At 42.9% G+C, this 13,011-nt stretch overlaps 1 protein-coding gene across 2 annotated transcripts in view; it reads right to left on the reverse strand.

Annotated features, from left to right (window-relative positions):
* BDP1 (BDP1 general transcription factor IIIB subunit) overlaps window positions 1–13,011 on the reverse strand; it is a 1,097,554-nt gene that overhangs the window by 146,049 nt on the left and 938,494 nt on the right. For both annotated transcript variants that reach the window (XM_069224223.1, XM_069224213.1), the window contains exon 38: window positions 5,895–5,964. In XM_069224223.1, coding sequence (XP_069080324.1) covers window positions 5,895–5,964 — 70 coding nt within the window. The remainder of the gene's footprint in view (window positions 1–5,894; window positions 5,965–13,011) is intronic.

Consider the following 13,011-nt stretch of genomic DNA (forward strand, 5'->3'; position numbering starts at 1 on the left):
GTGGAAGTTTAGGTCACCAAGAAAGATGTAGTTGTTTGGAGTCTAGGGCGAGTGATGGTTGGCGATTATGTTGCAGACACTGGGGCGAGGTCCCGGAGGTCTGTAGGCGAGGGTGCCTTTCATGGTGGATTTGCTGTCAGTTTGAAGTTAAGGTATTTTAAGGTTGGGATGGCCTTGTCCTTCCTGGTGGTGCAGTGGATGGTTTCCTTGTGGATGATGGCAATCCTTCCTCCGGGATGGGCGATGTGGTCCTGGTGTGTGATCTTGAATCCCTTTGGTGTTGCTGCAGCGATATCGGGGGCTGACAAAGCCTGACACATATTTTAGGAGGGCTGCTTAAGTAGGAGACACAATATGTGCTGCAGACCCACTGGTAGCATTTAATTTACAGGCCATGGTTATATGTCATGCCACTCTACAAGGGAATTACAAGTAACTCAAATATGCCAATTGGGTATATGTCAATCAAACCATGTTTTAGGGAGAGAGCACAAACACTTTAGCACTCGTTAGCAGTAGTTAAGTGCAGAGTCCTAAAACCAACAAAAAAAAATTCAGCAAAATTCGAGGCATGCAGGCAACATGTTTGAAGACAATAACAGTGCAGATATAGCAGCTGACTACAGGAACATGCCAGTAAGGTTGTTAACCTAACCTTAACAAAACATACCCACCGAAAACCACCAATGAACAAGAAGTATTGGTCACACAAATCTGAACATCTCCCCTCAACCTATCACAATCATGAGTGGTTCAAAACCTACCCACCCTTTGGTCTCTCCCAAATCGAAATATAACTGACACATTCTATTCGAGACTGCTTGGGTTTTCATTTATCTTCCAAAATAGTAAAAATAAAATAAAAAAAAAGACACAATTAACATCATGTTAGTGCGCAATGATTACAAGATATCAGTTTAATCAGGCAAAAATGTCCTCCTCCATATCTGAACTGCGCTGTACAAAATACAGCACAAGAACCATAATGGCAGGTAGATCACACTGTGGAACCCTGAGAACACATCATAACCTAGGGTTCCTATGAGACTACAGGGATTCCCATTTCAGAATCAATGCCAAATTTATCATCAGTTATTATCTAGTTTCTTCACAAATATAGTTCTCACATCAGCACCAATGCTTTTCACCCTTAACTTCTTTGGATCCTGCAGCCAGTGTATGTCGAAGGGTCTAAGGCATTTTATATTTAAAGGGTCAATGTGTTATGTCTTTGCATTTGCATTCAGAACATTTTAAAAATATTATTTGAAGAGAAATACCATCACACAGTTTAGCTTCATGGCGTTAAGATTTGTTTTCCACATCCTCAAATGACTGTTTCTGGAAATCACTTGCATAGTCTGGGAAGATCATAATAAGCAACATATTACATGATATGTGGTATAATCAATGTTAAACCTTTAGTACAGTGGCTTTATATTTGTAGTCGAGGGGTTAGCAATGAGTGATCTTGGTGGAGCCCCAGATGGAGCCTTGCTGTTAGGGCCCAATGAAGCCGCTGTCTACAAAGCAGTTTGAAATCAATCATCTGGGGTCAGATTGCTCTTTGTCTGGTCCTACCCTTCACATCTTCAACCATTTGTTCCAGGGTCCTCATAGATTATTCCAACTGCATGACCCTATACTGAAGTACACAGACTATCTTGTCAAATCCATAAATTCAGCTCTCTAACACCATTATCCTATTGAATGCATTAGGGCGGTCTTGTCAAAATGGCATCTACAGTCACTTCTCCTATCTAACCTTCCAGGGAGGTTTAGGTGTTGTCAATAGAGTATAGTATTGTTTCAGAAGATTGTCTGATTGATCCATCTGGGCCACCAGCTGAACTCAGCCCACCAGATGTATGTTTATTTGCAAGGATGAACTGCCTCAGTGAACATACCTCACTTGTTTTGATTTGACATTAAGTTGTGCTCAATCATAACACATTAGCGGAGGAGTCCTTAGGGCAAGGTTGAACTCTGCCAAAGTAGGTCCAGGCAATCGCCAAAGTGAATAAGAAGCACCATTTGAAAACTGAGAAGCACATTAGAGAACAGCGGAATACACCAGAGTCTCTGATCAGCTGAAAGTCAGTATCACAATGGAGTAAGAATGTCAATTGCACATCTTGTATGAGCAGTGTAGTGCCCTGCTAGTGGGGAAGAGGGGAAATGCCTAGGGAGAAGGAAATTAAGTGTTGTCGCTGATTGTGGTAATCCCTGTATGCACCCTCGGAACACTTAAGACAAGACAGAGTCAGTCAATGCATGATGCATATCTCATTAGTCAGTTCAATGACCATTACTCCCCTCCAACCGGGCAGTCGATGTAAAGGGAGCAGAGTTAATGCTCTGGACCACTCAGGCACACTGGTGTCAAACCAAGCAGCAAAGTCCCCACTGCATTCTTGTAGTGTTCCACACACAGTGTCAGGTACAGATAGCAGTATAATCATGTACACAAAAGGAAGAAGAGGCCCCATTTACAGACAGCAAGAGGAACATTTTCACAGGTCACTCATAATGGGGCTCTATGTTTCTTGACATCATCTGATAATGTAATGGTTATTAAGTCTGACACAAGTTTACATGCAGCAGATGCATAAGGATAGAGACTTTCCCTTTCGGTACACACTTTAGCACCCCTATCAGTCCCTAGTAAATTGTTCCCCTAGTACCAAGGGCATGGGTAGCAAAGAGGGTTCACCAGGACTGCAGCATGTATTATGCCACCCAGAGACCCCCCTCCCCCACACACACAAAATGCATGCAGACTGAAAACATGACATGGCACACTCATTGTGTGCCATGCCAAAGTCACTGCAGATAATAATTGTAAGTCACCCCTACAGCAGGCCTTAGAGCCCTGCGGTGTTGTGCATTATATTTTATGGGAGGACATACTGGTATGAGCAGATATGCCCCTGTCATGACTAGTCTGATTACTAGATATTACAAATGAACAGGGAAGCCATCTTAAGGTATATTATGGGCACTGGTTACCCAACTTCACTCAAACCTATGGTGTCTGGTATATAGATGCCAGTATTGGATTTATTATGACATGCACCCACAGGGCACCTTAGATGTGCTCCCTGAAAACCCATTAGTCATCTGGTGTGCTGGCTGACTGGTATCGACCAGCCTGCCACCACAGACAAGTTTCTTACTGCTTGGAAGTGAGAACCCGCGCTCTCAGAGGCCAGAAACAAGACTTGCTCTGGAGGAAGGTGTTATCACCTTCTTCAGCCGGAGGGCTAGTAAATCAGCAGATCTGGGCTGGAGGCTTTAAAGTCTCTGCCACCCTTGATATGTGACCCTAGCTCCCCAGACCTGGGGAATGCCACTGCTTGCCCTGAGGCCCATTTGGCACCAGGCCAGGTGGGAAATTAATTATGCAGTAGGTGTGTTGCACCTCTAGGCTAGTCTCACCCTAAGGCGGGCTTTCCTGATGTTCCCCATGAAGAAAGGGTTTCAACATTTTGTTTTTTGTGGAACTAGAAACTCTGGGACAGGTTTTATGCTCACTCCCTACAGGAAGTGTTCATATAGTGGGTGTAGTCACCCCAGGAGTAAGTAGCCCATTGGCTACTACGCTACATTCCCCTAAACACCTCTAAATTCAGTATTTAGGTTGCCCCCTGATGCCAGGAACTTAGATCGTCTGGCTGCAAGAAAAAGGACAAAGAAGAGTCGACCAGCACAAGAACTGTGGACTAGATGTGACTTTAGCACCAAACCCTGCCTACCTGCTCCTGTCACGACAACTGCAAAGATCCAACTCATCCTACAGCTGCGCATCCTCCAAAAGCCTCAGAGGAATGCCAGCACTTTGTCAACCAGCCAGCATCTCCCTTGGAGTGGAGGAGCCACTTCCCTGCACCAGCAGGCACCAACTGTGACTGTCCGGTTCTCGGATTTGTTGACTACTGGGTCCACCAAGGGAGTCTCACCAGGAAGAGGATCCCGAGTGTCCGGGAGTGCAGCCCTATCGACCTATTCTGTCTCTGAGATTTTGAGCCTACCCAGAGCCTCCCTGCATCAATTCCCTGAGTACCACTGCCAGCTGCAAGCACCAAAGCTTGTTTGTGTTCAGTGTGAACACCACCGCCACCAAAACGTACCAGCATTTTGAGGCACTTGGAGGGAGGCCAACTCCATGCCAGAGGTCATCTTGCTTTGTTTCTTTCCCTCTTCTGCAGGTACTCCATGAACCGTGAGAGCCTCTAACTCACTGACCCCACCAGACAAAAAGACCTCTGCACCTGAGATCCCTAGCCTGGGCTCATGAGAATCCGCAGCATTCCTGAGGCCCCCAGCAGCCAAACCCCTCCTTTGGGTTCTGCCAGACTGGTGTCCCAGTCCCTACTTGCAGCCTCTTTTTAACAGGTACTTTTCCCCATTGACTTTCGTGTGTAGCGTCCGAGGCTACCACCTCTGAAAGCACCTCTGTACCCGGACAGGTAAACCTGAACTGTCGGTGCTTTCTGGGACCCTGGCCCCTACTTACCTAAAGTTCAGAAGAACAGTCCTGTAAATGGTTTGCAAGTGACCCTATGCAATGTATGTTCTCCCCATAGAATATCATTTCCACGTTCAAGGTATTTGCCTCAAATTTACAGCTTTATTTTCTACATTTCGAAAAAAAATGCAAACTTGAAAAGTACTTACCTGTTCTTGGTGTCTAAATTAATATAAAAATTTGTGTTATTTTTTAAAAAAAACTGGTGTTGAATTTCCTCATTTGAGTGTGTCTTATTTATTGACTTTGTGAGTTCCAAAAATGCCCAACACTCCCCTCTGATAAGGCTAAGGCTGCTTGACCACACTACCACAAACAGAGCACCTTGGGATTGCTCTGTCTAGTAATTAGGGATAAGCTCTGTCTACTCATTAGGGATACCTTGACACTGCACAGTCCACTCATGTTGATACACTATACAGAGAGCCAGCTTCCTACAACAAACCCTCTTGTCTCTTCCTAAAAATGTCACATTACTTTTTTTTATTACCTTTAAGGAATCATCAGATAAAAGGCTGCCAACGAATAAGAGAATTTAAATGCATGTAGGGCTGAAGTAATTGTCTAAGATTTAATGAAATTTAGATTCACTAATAAAATGACAAGCATGACATTTTTTCACAATTTGGAGGATAATTATTAATGGTGCATCATCAGAGGCAGGAGGGATATGTAACAAAAAAACTGCTACATGAGTAGGCCAGCTCAATGAAAAGGGGCACACTAATTATTATAATGCAAAATTGTTGACTATGAGGTTCAGGGTATAGCAAATCAAATGAGTGGGTGCGTTCCTAATTGTTGTGGAACAAATGAGCTCAGGTTTGAGAACAAATTTGGAGTTTGAGTGAGAATTCATTTAAGACTAATGTTGTTTTGATTATCACTTAAAAGTGAACCTGTAAATGTAGTGCGCTAGGGACTGGAGGTCTTCAACAATCCTCCATTTCACATTTTGAGAAGTTGGCAGATAAATTCTACTTTTATTGAAGAAATGTAAGAATGTAATCACTACTCCATTGCAAGAACAATTTTTGTCCAAGTAATTCTATACTGTGGTAGAATAGTAAATATATAACAAGGGCTTGAAAAGACTTTAAAGCATAGATTATCTAAACCTTGTTGCTGCCTGTGGATAATCAGCTTTAATAAGGGAATGGATGTGCTTGAAAATCAAGGTTACCGAACCTTGCCATTTTACATTTAATTTTTAAAACTTCGAAAGAGAATAATAATTGCTTTGAGATACTTTGAACTACAATGTTTCCTACTAAATTTACCAAGGTCCTATTCTCTGAAAAGACAACTGGATTAAACTGTGCAACATGAATTATTAAACTATTATTTAACCATAAAGTAAGTGTACCTGCAGGTTTAGCAGTGCTGGTAATTGAAATATTTTGACACTGGCTTTTTTCCAACTGATTTTCTTCTTTCTATGGAAAACAAACATGAAAACAATTACATTTGAGTTGAGACAAACGTTTTCTATCGTAACTAAGGTATACACAATGATACGCTCTACGGGCAAGATGTATGAAGCATTTTACCAGTCGCAAACATCCCACCAGGCCGTTTGCAACTGGTAAAATGCATTTTCCAATGTACCAACCCTATTTTGCAAGTTGGTAACCTACTACTGACTCACAAACTAGGGTTTGTGAATCGCTATTAGGAAGAAGCAGGTAAAGAGCACCCCTTCCTAACAGGGAGTCGCACTGGTATATATGAATGTTTTGCTACCAGGAATGCAGTTGCAAAACATTCATACTCTACATACATAGTAACCCAATCGCAATTTGAGAATGGGGACGCCAACATTTTTTCCAGACAGGGCAGTGGTCCCACTCAAAAAAAAAAAAAATACAACTTTTCATTTTTATTTTTCAAATGCACCTCGTTTTCCATTAAGGAAAATGGGATGCATTTAAAAAAAAACGAACTGCTCCGTTTGTAAAGCAGTAACAGACATGGTGGTCTGCTGATCCCAGCATACTACCATCCTGTTGAGCGCCGGCCGTTCCCAATGCTTCGCAAATTGTGACCTGCCTCATGAATATTGAAGAGGCAGGCCTCTTCCATCAGAGTACATCAGTGTTTGCGACTCGCAATTTGTGAGTCGCTAAAAATTGAGAGTCGCAAACACTAAGGGTTGTACATATGGCCCTACATTCTTTGTACCATTGCCTAAAAATAAAAACAACAACTACATTAAAGAAGTAAATGGCTTAGGAAAAGATCGTTTGGGATTAGGGTTAAAGCCTTAGCAGCAGATTTCATGCACAATTTCTCTTTCAGACTTGTAATGCATGAAAGGTTTAAAGTTACATTTAAGGTGTCTGTTACCATTAGTCCCAAGGCTCTTAACCATTCTCTTTAACACTCAGTATTGTGAAAGGATTTGACACTGCTTCAATAGCTGAAGCTTAAGAACTTTGGGTTCCTGGTGTACCACCTTGGCAGTAGCAAGGACTGATAATTGCTTTGAGGAGAAACATCTGTATGCAAAAAAGAAAAGTTATTCATGCTCCATGAGCTAATGCCAAGCAGTGGTGGGAAGTTGTGCAGCGCTCTACCCGTCTCGCACTGGTGCAACAGGATGTGCTCCTAGTAAAAGAGATGAAGAATTCTGGAGACCTTACTTGGTAAGGTAATACTGGGTTATATGGGATGACTCCGCTTCCTGGGCTCTGCCTGACTTTCTGAAGGACCCAGGAATCAGAAGGGATGGAATAAAGACATACAAGTTGCATCAAATTTAACATCACAGTGGTCCTCTCAGACGGCAGGTTAATGGCCATCTAAAAGGCAAACTATTTGTCTGGGTGCGAAACAATTTTTGCCTTCACACATCAACTCGGTTAATTTCCCCTGGTAACCTTAAACTGTGCCATAAGTTTATGGTTACTCGGACTTGGACACCAAGCAGAGGTCACATGGCAACCTGTGTGTGATGTTGATGAGGGCAGACGAGTATGGAGACTATCTCGGATTTGACAGAGGCTCAGCAGGTAGATTTAGACACACATGATACTCTGCTTTGTTCTGAGAAGTTAAAAACAACCACAATTCTGTTCTTTTGAAATCTTTGACACTAGCCCAGACCATATTAGTAGAAGTAATGATAGTAAGTGAAGTAAAACATAAGCACAGACAAGCATAAAAATTTGAACAGATACTTAATACATATTTTAACAAAAGCCTGCATTTATCTTCTATAAATTTAAACCACCTTTCCACACGTAAAGTCAGTGATTTATGAAGTGGGTGTTCAATGTCCCAAAATTGAACACATCCTACCGTGAGCCAATAAAACCCAGGATTTTTATATCTTATTTCCTGCTAGAAATGTGAGAATTGTACTTGTCATCTGTCACTAGACATGAGGCCACAGCTTGAGAAGCTATACTTGCATGAGGTGATGAAAAAAATGGCACACATTTTGAACACGACTGCACAGATGCAGGTATTCACATTATATTGTTAAATATAGGCAATGGCAAACGTTAATACAATGAACTAATAGCCAAATATTGAAAAGTTATCAAACATGGCGCAAGAAGAATGTTCACAGCATGGATTCACCAGTATATAGCAATACATTACCCTTCTGAGGGATCAGGGACCACAGTCCATAAGTAACAAAGAGAAAATAACTGGTGATAATTCACGACACACAGCTGAGAAAGGAATACACTTGAATAGCTAATCCTCAAAGAAGGGGTTAAGGATTTCCAAATAATTTATCACTCGTGTAGCAAGTGGACAAACCTTCTCAGACTATCCATTATGATGCTTGTCTATCCCTGCAATGTCAAAGGTAAACAGGCACAAAAGGTGATGTAAGGTTAATTTCCAAAGAACCACTGCCAGCTGAAAGAGCTGAAGCCTTAAACAGAATAGGGCAGTGGTATTGCCCATTTAGATCATCCCAGTTTTGAAGCACCCAATCAAACAATTAAAAGCAGTGATAAATACCTTGATCTGTGCCAAGGTAGGCTAAGGCAACTTTGCGGTCTCCCAACATGTATGGGATTGCTGTGCAATGAAGCCCATAGCACTACAAACCATGAGGACGAATGTACCAAAGGCTACCTTTGTGAAGTATGGCACCCAATCTCATTGATATGGACAAGGATTCAGTTCTGCAGATAAGGACTGTACCATGCAGCTTTCTGGGGCAGAGTGAGGTAACAGAAATTATGGATGTGTTGGAGAAGGTCTGTGATTATGCACTTCTTATGTGGAGATACTAATAAGTCCACTACAATTGTCTTTAAGGAGGAGACACTCTAGTGCTAACACCTGTTCAGACGGAATCTCAGTAAATAGATGTAATATATATTCTATATAGTCTATGTAAGAGATGCTCAGCTTCAAACTTTTTTTTTGACTACTCCAGAAGCAAACAAAACTTTTATTGGAAAGGGGCAGTAGAAGCAGTGCATTTCTCACACTTCTGCGTCTGTGTGACACCCTCCCTGAACTAATAATGGCCCTGGGAACCCCATCCCCCAGGGCCATATATAGTTTAAAGGGGAGAGGCCACGTGCCTCTCTCTCCTTGAGCCTTTTTAGGCCCTGGGCTGCTTTTGAAAATAAAGAGGAGGGGGGGAGGCACGGTCCACCTCCAAAAGCCTTGATAGGCCCTGGGGACCCCATTCCCTTGGCCTGGCTCGTGGCCCCCCTCCTCTAGTTGCTTTTGGCCTCGGGGAGCCCATTCCTGATGAATGTTGTTTTGGGGAGGTGCACGAAGCCCCCTACTGAGGGCGATTTTGGCCCTGGATCCCCTTCCCTGGGTCCCAGCACTATATTTACAGAAAGATTGGGTCATGCAACCGCTGTCCCCGGGCCGATTTCAGCCCCAGAGAACACATCCTTGGAGCCCTGCCAACAAAGGGTGGATACCTGCTGACCATCCAGGGCACCCACCACACTATCGCTGGCGCCTGCCGGTTGAGCCCCAAGGTCCCAGCTGGCTTCCCACATACAACGGGAGCCAGAATTGTCCTCGCCCGCAGCGTGATACTCACTGCGGGCAGGAGCAATATTTAGATCTGTTGCCCTGCCCGCATCACAGTGGGCAGGGAAACAGATCTAACATTTACTCAAAGCGGTCAGGAGCATTTTTCACACTCCCGCCAGCTGTGTTTGTTCCCACTTGGCAGGAAATTTTAAATTGGCCCCACCAAGGTGGAGCAAACAAAGGTTTCCCTGCCAGTGCCAGTGCGGGCAGAGAAACCACTATGTCCAGGGAGTAGGCACCCCAGGACACAGCATATGATTTGGCCATAGAGATGGGGTTCCCAGGGCTAGGCCGTAGGGGATGGGGTGAAATTAGCCTGGAGAGGGAGGCCACACAAATCTCTCCCCCACCTTTTATATAAGTATTTGTTCCCCCTGAGACCTGGCCCAATTGGGGAGCTTAAAAAAAAAAAAAAAATTATGTTTTTAAATGTTGCCGCAGATTTGTGGATCCACTGCAAATTAACAGCAAAAGTTTTAAAAGTTAACCGTTTTTGGCCCTCTGGTATCCTATAACACCTGCCCCCTTGTGTCCTTTTTTGCGTTTGCATACTCTTGTCATCTATTGTTGGGCCTGGAAGCTGCAACTTGATTTTGTTTGAAGAAGTTAGAGCAGCAAGACCTGTTGTGACTGCTCCCATAGTCCACAATGCACAAGGACACAGGTTCCACCGTGGACTGTTTTTTGTTTAACTGGTGAGTAGCATAAGTAGACATTTTTGAATAATATTAGCAGATATATTGTGTTTTAGCAGCAGAGACAAGGCATAGGAAATATTATAAGGCAATGTAACTGGAAACAATGTGGATGTTATGAAAATACGTGCATGTGACAAATAAAGGATACTGTGGATATTGAATCAAGTGCTAAGATGACTCCAGAAGTGGAATGATTTTGGACTATTATAACACCCAACTTGCGGCTGTATTATGATACAAGTACCAAACGATTAACTGTCTTTTTGATTAAGATTTATTTTCTCCGTTACTGTGTAGTTATTGGTTGTGGTTCCACCCACTTTATAATGTCCACTCTCTATATGTTTTTATGTTTAAAAATAAACTGAACCATTCTGCAGGTAATGTGATCAAGACCTGTGTGGGGCTGAAAAGTGTTACTGGATTCTTCTGGAAGAAAATTTCTGTTGCAGAATTTCAGCTGGAGTGGCTTGTTTTCTCTCTCAATAATATGAGTGTGTGTTTCTTCTGGGGAGAGACACATACAAAAAACAAGGGCAAGGGCCCCAGGACTACCTCAATACTATTTGTTTCTTGGTTTATTTTTGGGTTTTGTACATTTTGTACTTTTCCAGGGTGAACACACTATTTCTCAGCAAGTGTGAGCTAACCACAGGGAGCTTACATGGGGTCACTGGCTGTGATACTCTAAGAAAGGTTTCCCCCACAACTATTGAAGCAAGGGACAAAAGAGCAATGTCCTCACTTATTGAAGAGACGAGCCAACGTAATATAGCTTTGCTGAACATCCAAGGGCCAAACTCACTGATGAAAAGGAAGGTACTCCTAAAATGGCTCCACACTAACGATATAGATATAGACATGATTCAGGAGACACACCTCTCGCTCGGCATTAGTAGGCTTCATTCATATTGATACCCGCTCAAATTGTATGCGACTAACCACACTAAGACTAAGGGAGTAGCCATCATGTTCAAGCGAGGCCTACCCATAACTGTAGATCAAACATACACAAATAGAGAGGGCAGAGTGTTGGGTTTGAGGGTCTGAGTAGATTAATTTGCCCTCACACTCTTCTCCACTTGTGGCGGACTAATTTTTGTGGGAAATATTAACACGGTCCTAAATCCCCCAGCCAACCAGTCTGTGGCACACTATAACTACCCGATCCTTCCATTCTGAACTCAAGGTACACTGGATTTAAACTTACTAAATATTTGGAGAGAGAGTCATGGAGAAGAGAGAGAGACTATACTCTCTACTCTAAAGCTCATAGGAATCATACACGGCTTGATCGTTTCCTAATTTCTTGATCTCTCTAACCACGCATTCTACCAAACACTATAGGCTATTTAGGCTCTATCTAATCACACCCCGGTGTTCGTACTGTTTGATGCGGGCACCTGTCTGAGGGTATAGACCCAACATGGTACATTAATGAGATTGCCTTTCAAGACCTATTGTTGAGGAATTCGATACAGGAATTTCTAGAACTTTACCTTATTAATAATGACACTTGAGAAGTGTTGTACGCTACTCTGTGGGATGTGGCTGAGGCATTGCTGAGGGGCAAGCTGATCAAACACACATTCACCTTTACTAAATTGGCTAAAGTTAAAAAGGCAGATCTGGAAGCCCACCTTTCTTGGTTCGAAGCCTAACACAAAGCTACAGGATCAAGTAAAGTCTGTAAGGAACTACAACACATTTGCGGAGAGTTGGACTAGCTGTATATGACTGTACAATTTCTGTGCTGTATCAATGTAAACCAGAAATATCATGAGAAGGAAAATAAAGCCAATTGACTCTTGGTATACAAACTGAGACAGAAAAAGACAAAAACTGTATCTACTCCATCAAAGACGACGCAGGTATATCCCACATGGAAACATCCGAAATTATTGATCTATTCATGTCCTATTACTTCAAACTATACGAGGTACACCCCCCTTTAGCTGACATTCAAGACTGTTGCTTGCATGATTTTGTCTTCCCCTATTTAGATACCACACTACTTCAGGAGTTAGAAGCTCCTATCACACCGGATGAGGTGAGGACAGCCATACAACAATTAAAAACCTATAATGCTTCGGGTCTGAAAGGGTTTTCAGTGTCATTCTACAAGGATTATTGCTAACTATTCATAGGGCTTCTGACCAGGGTCTTTAACTCCCGTCTACACATTAAAGAACAAGTTACTTATCTTTGGTAACACCTTATCTGGTACAGACATATTCTAGTTGCAGATTTCTATTGACCCATCCATCCACCCCACTCTGTGAGCTAATTCCTAGGGAGAGGGGACTTCCGTTTCAGGGCTCTAGTTTTGACACAACAGTGGTCAGTGTTCTTCATGGCTCTGTGGTTCTGGCATGGCAAGTCGTTAAAAGAAACGGACGTCAGCGTGCCGGGGTGGCACCTATATAGTTCCCACGATGTCATATTCGGTGTGCATGATGCCGCAATGGACGCGGAGCCGACCGATGCCACCTGACGGCACACAGGGATACTACCTAAGAAAAATCTCCAGATCCAGACTGACACCTGGGGTAAATTCTAAGGTAAAAAATCTGCAACTAGAAGTCTCTATCAGATACAGTAACGCAAACCATGATGGAATCAATAGTCAAATTGTTTCTGAAACCGCTCCTCCTACAGGCCTTATCAAGCTGCTAAATTCTGACATTCAAATATGTACATCTATTTTTGTCTCCTGCCTGCACTCATTTTGTACATTACTGCTGTCTAGTTGTCAGTCTG

The sequence above is a fragment of the Pleurodeles waltl genome, chromosome 1_1 (genome assembly GCF_031143425.1).
Source record: "Pleurodeles waltl isolate 20211129_DDA chromosome 1_1, aPleWal1.hap1.20221129, whole genome shotgun sequence".
Taxonomy (NCBI): Eukaryota; Metazoa; Chordata; class Amphibia; order Caudata; family Salamandridae; genus Pleurodeles; species Pleurodeles waltl.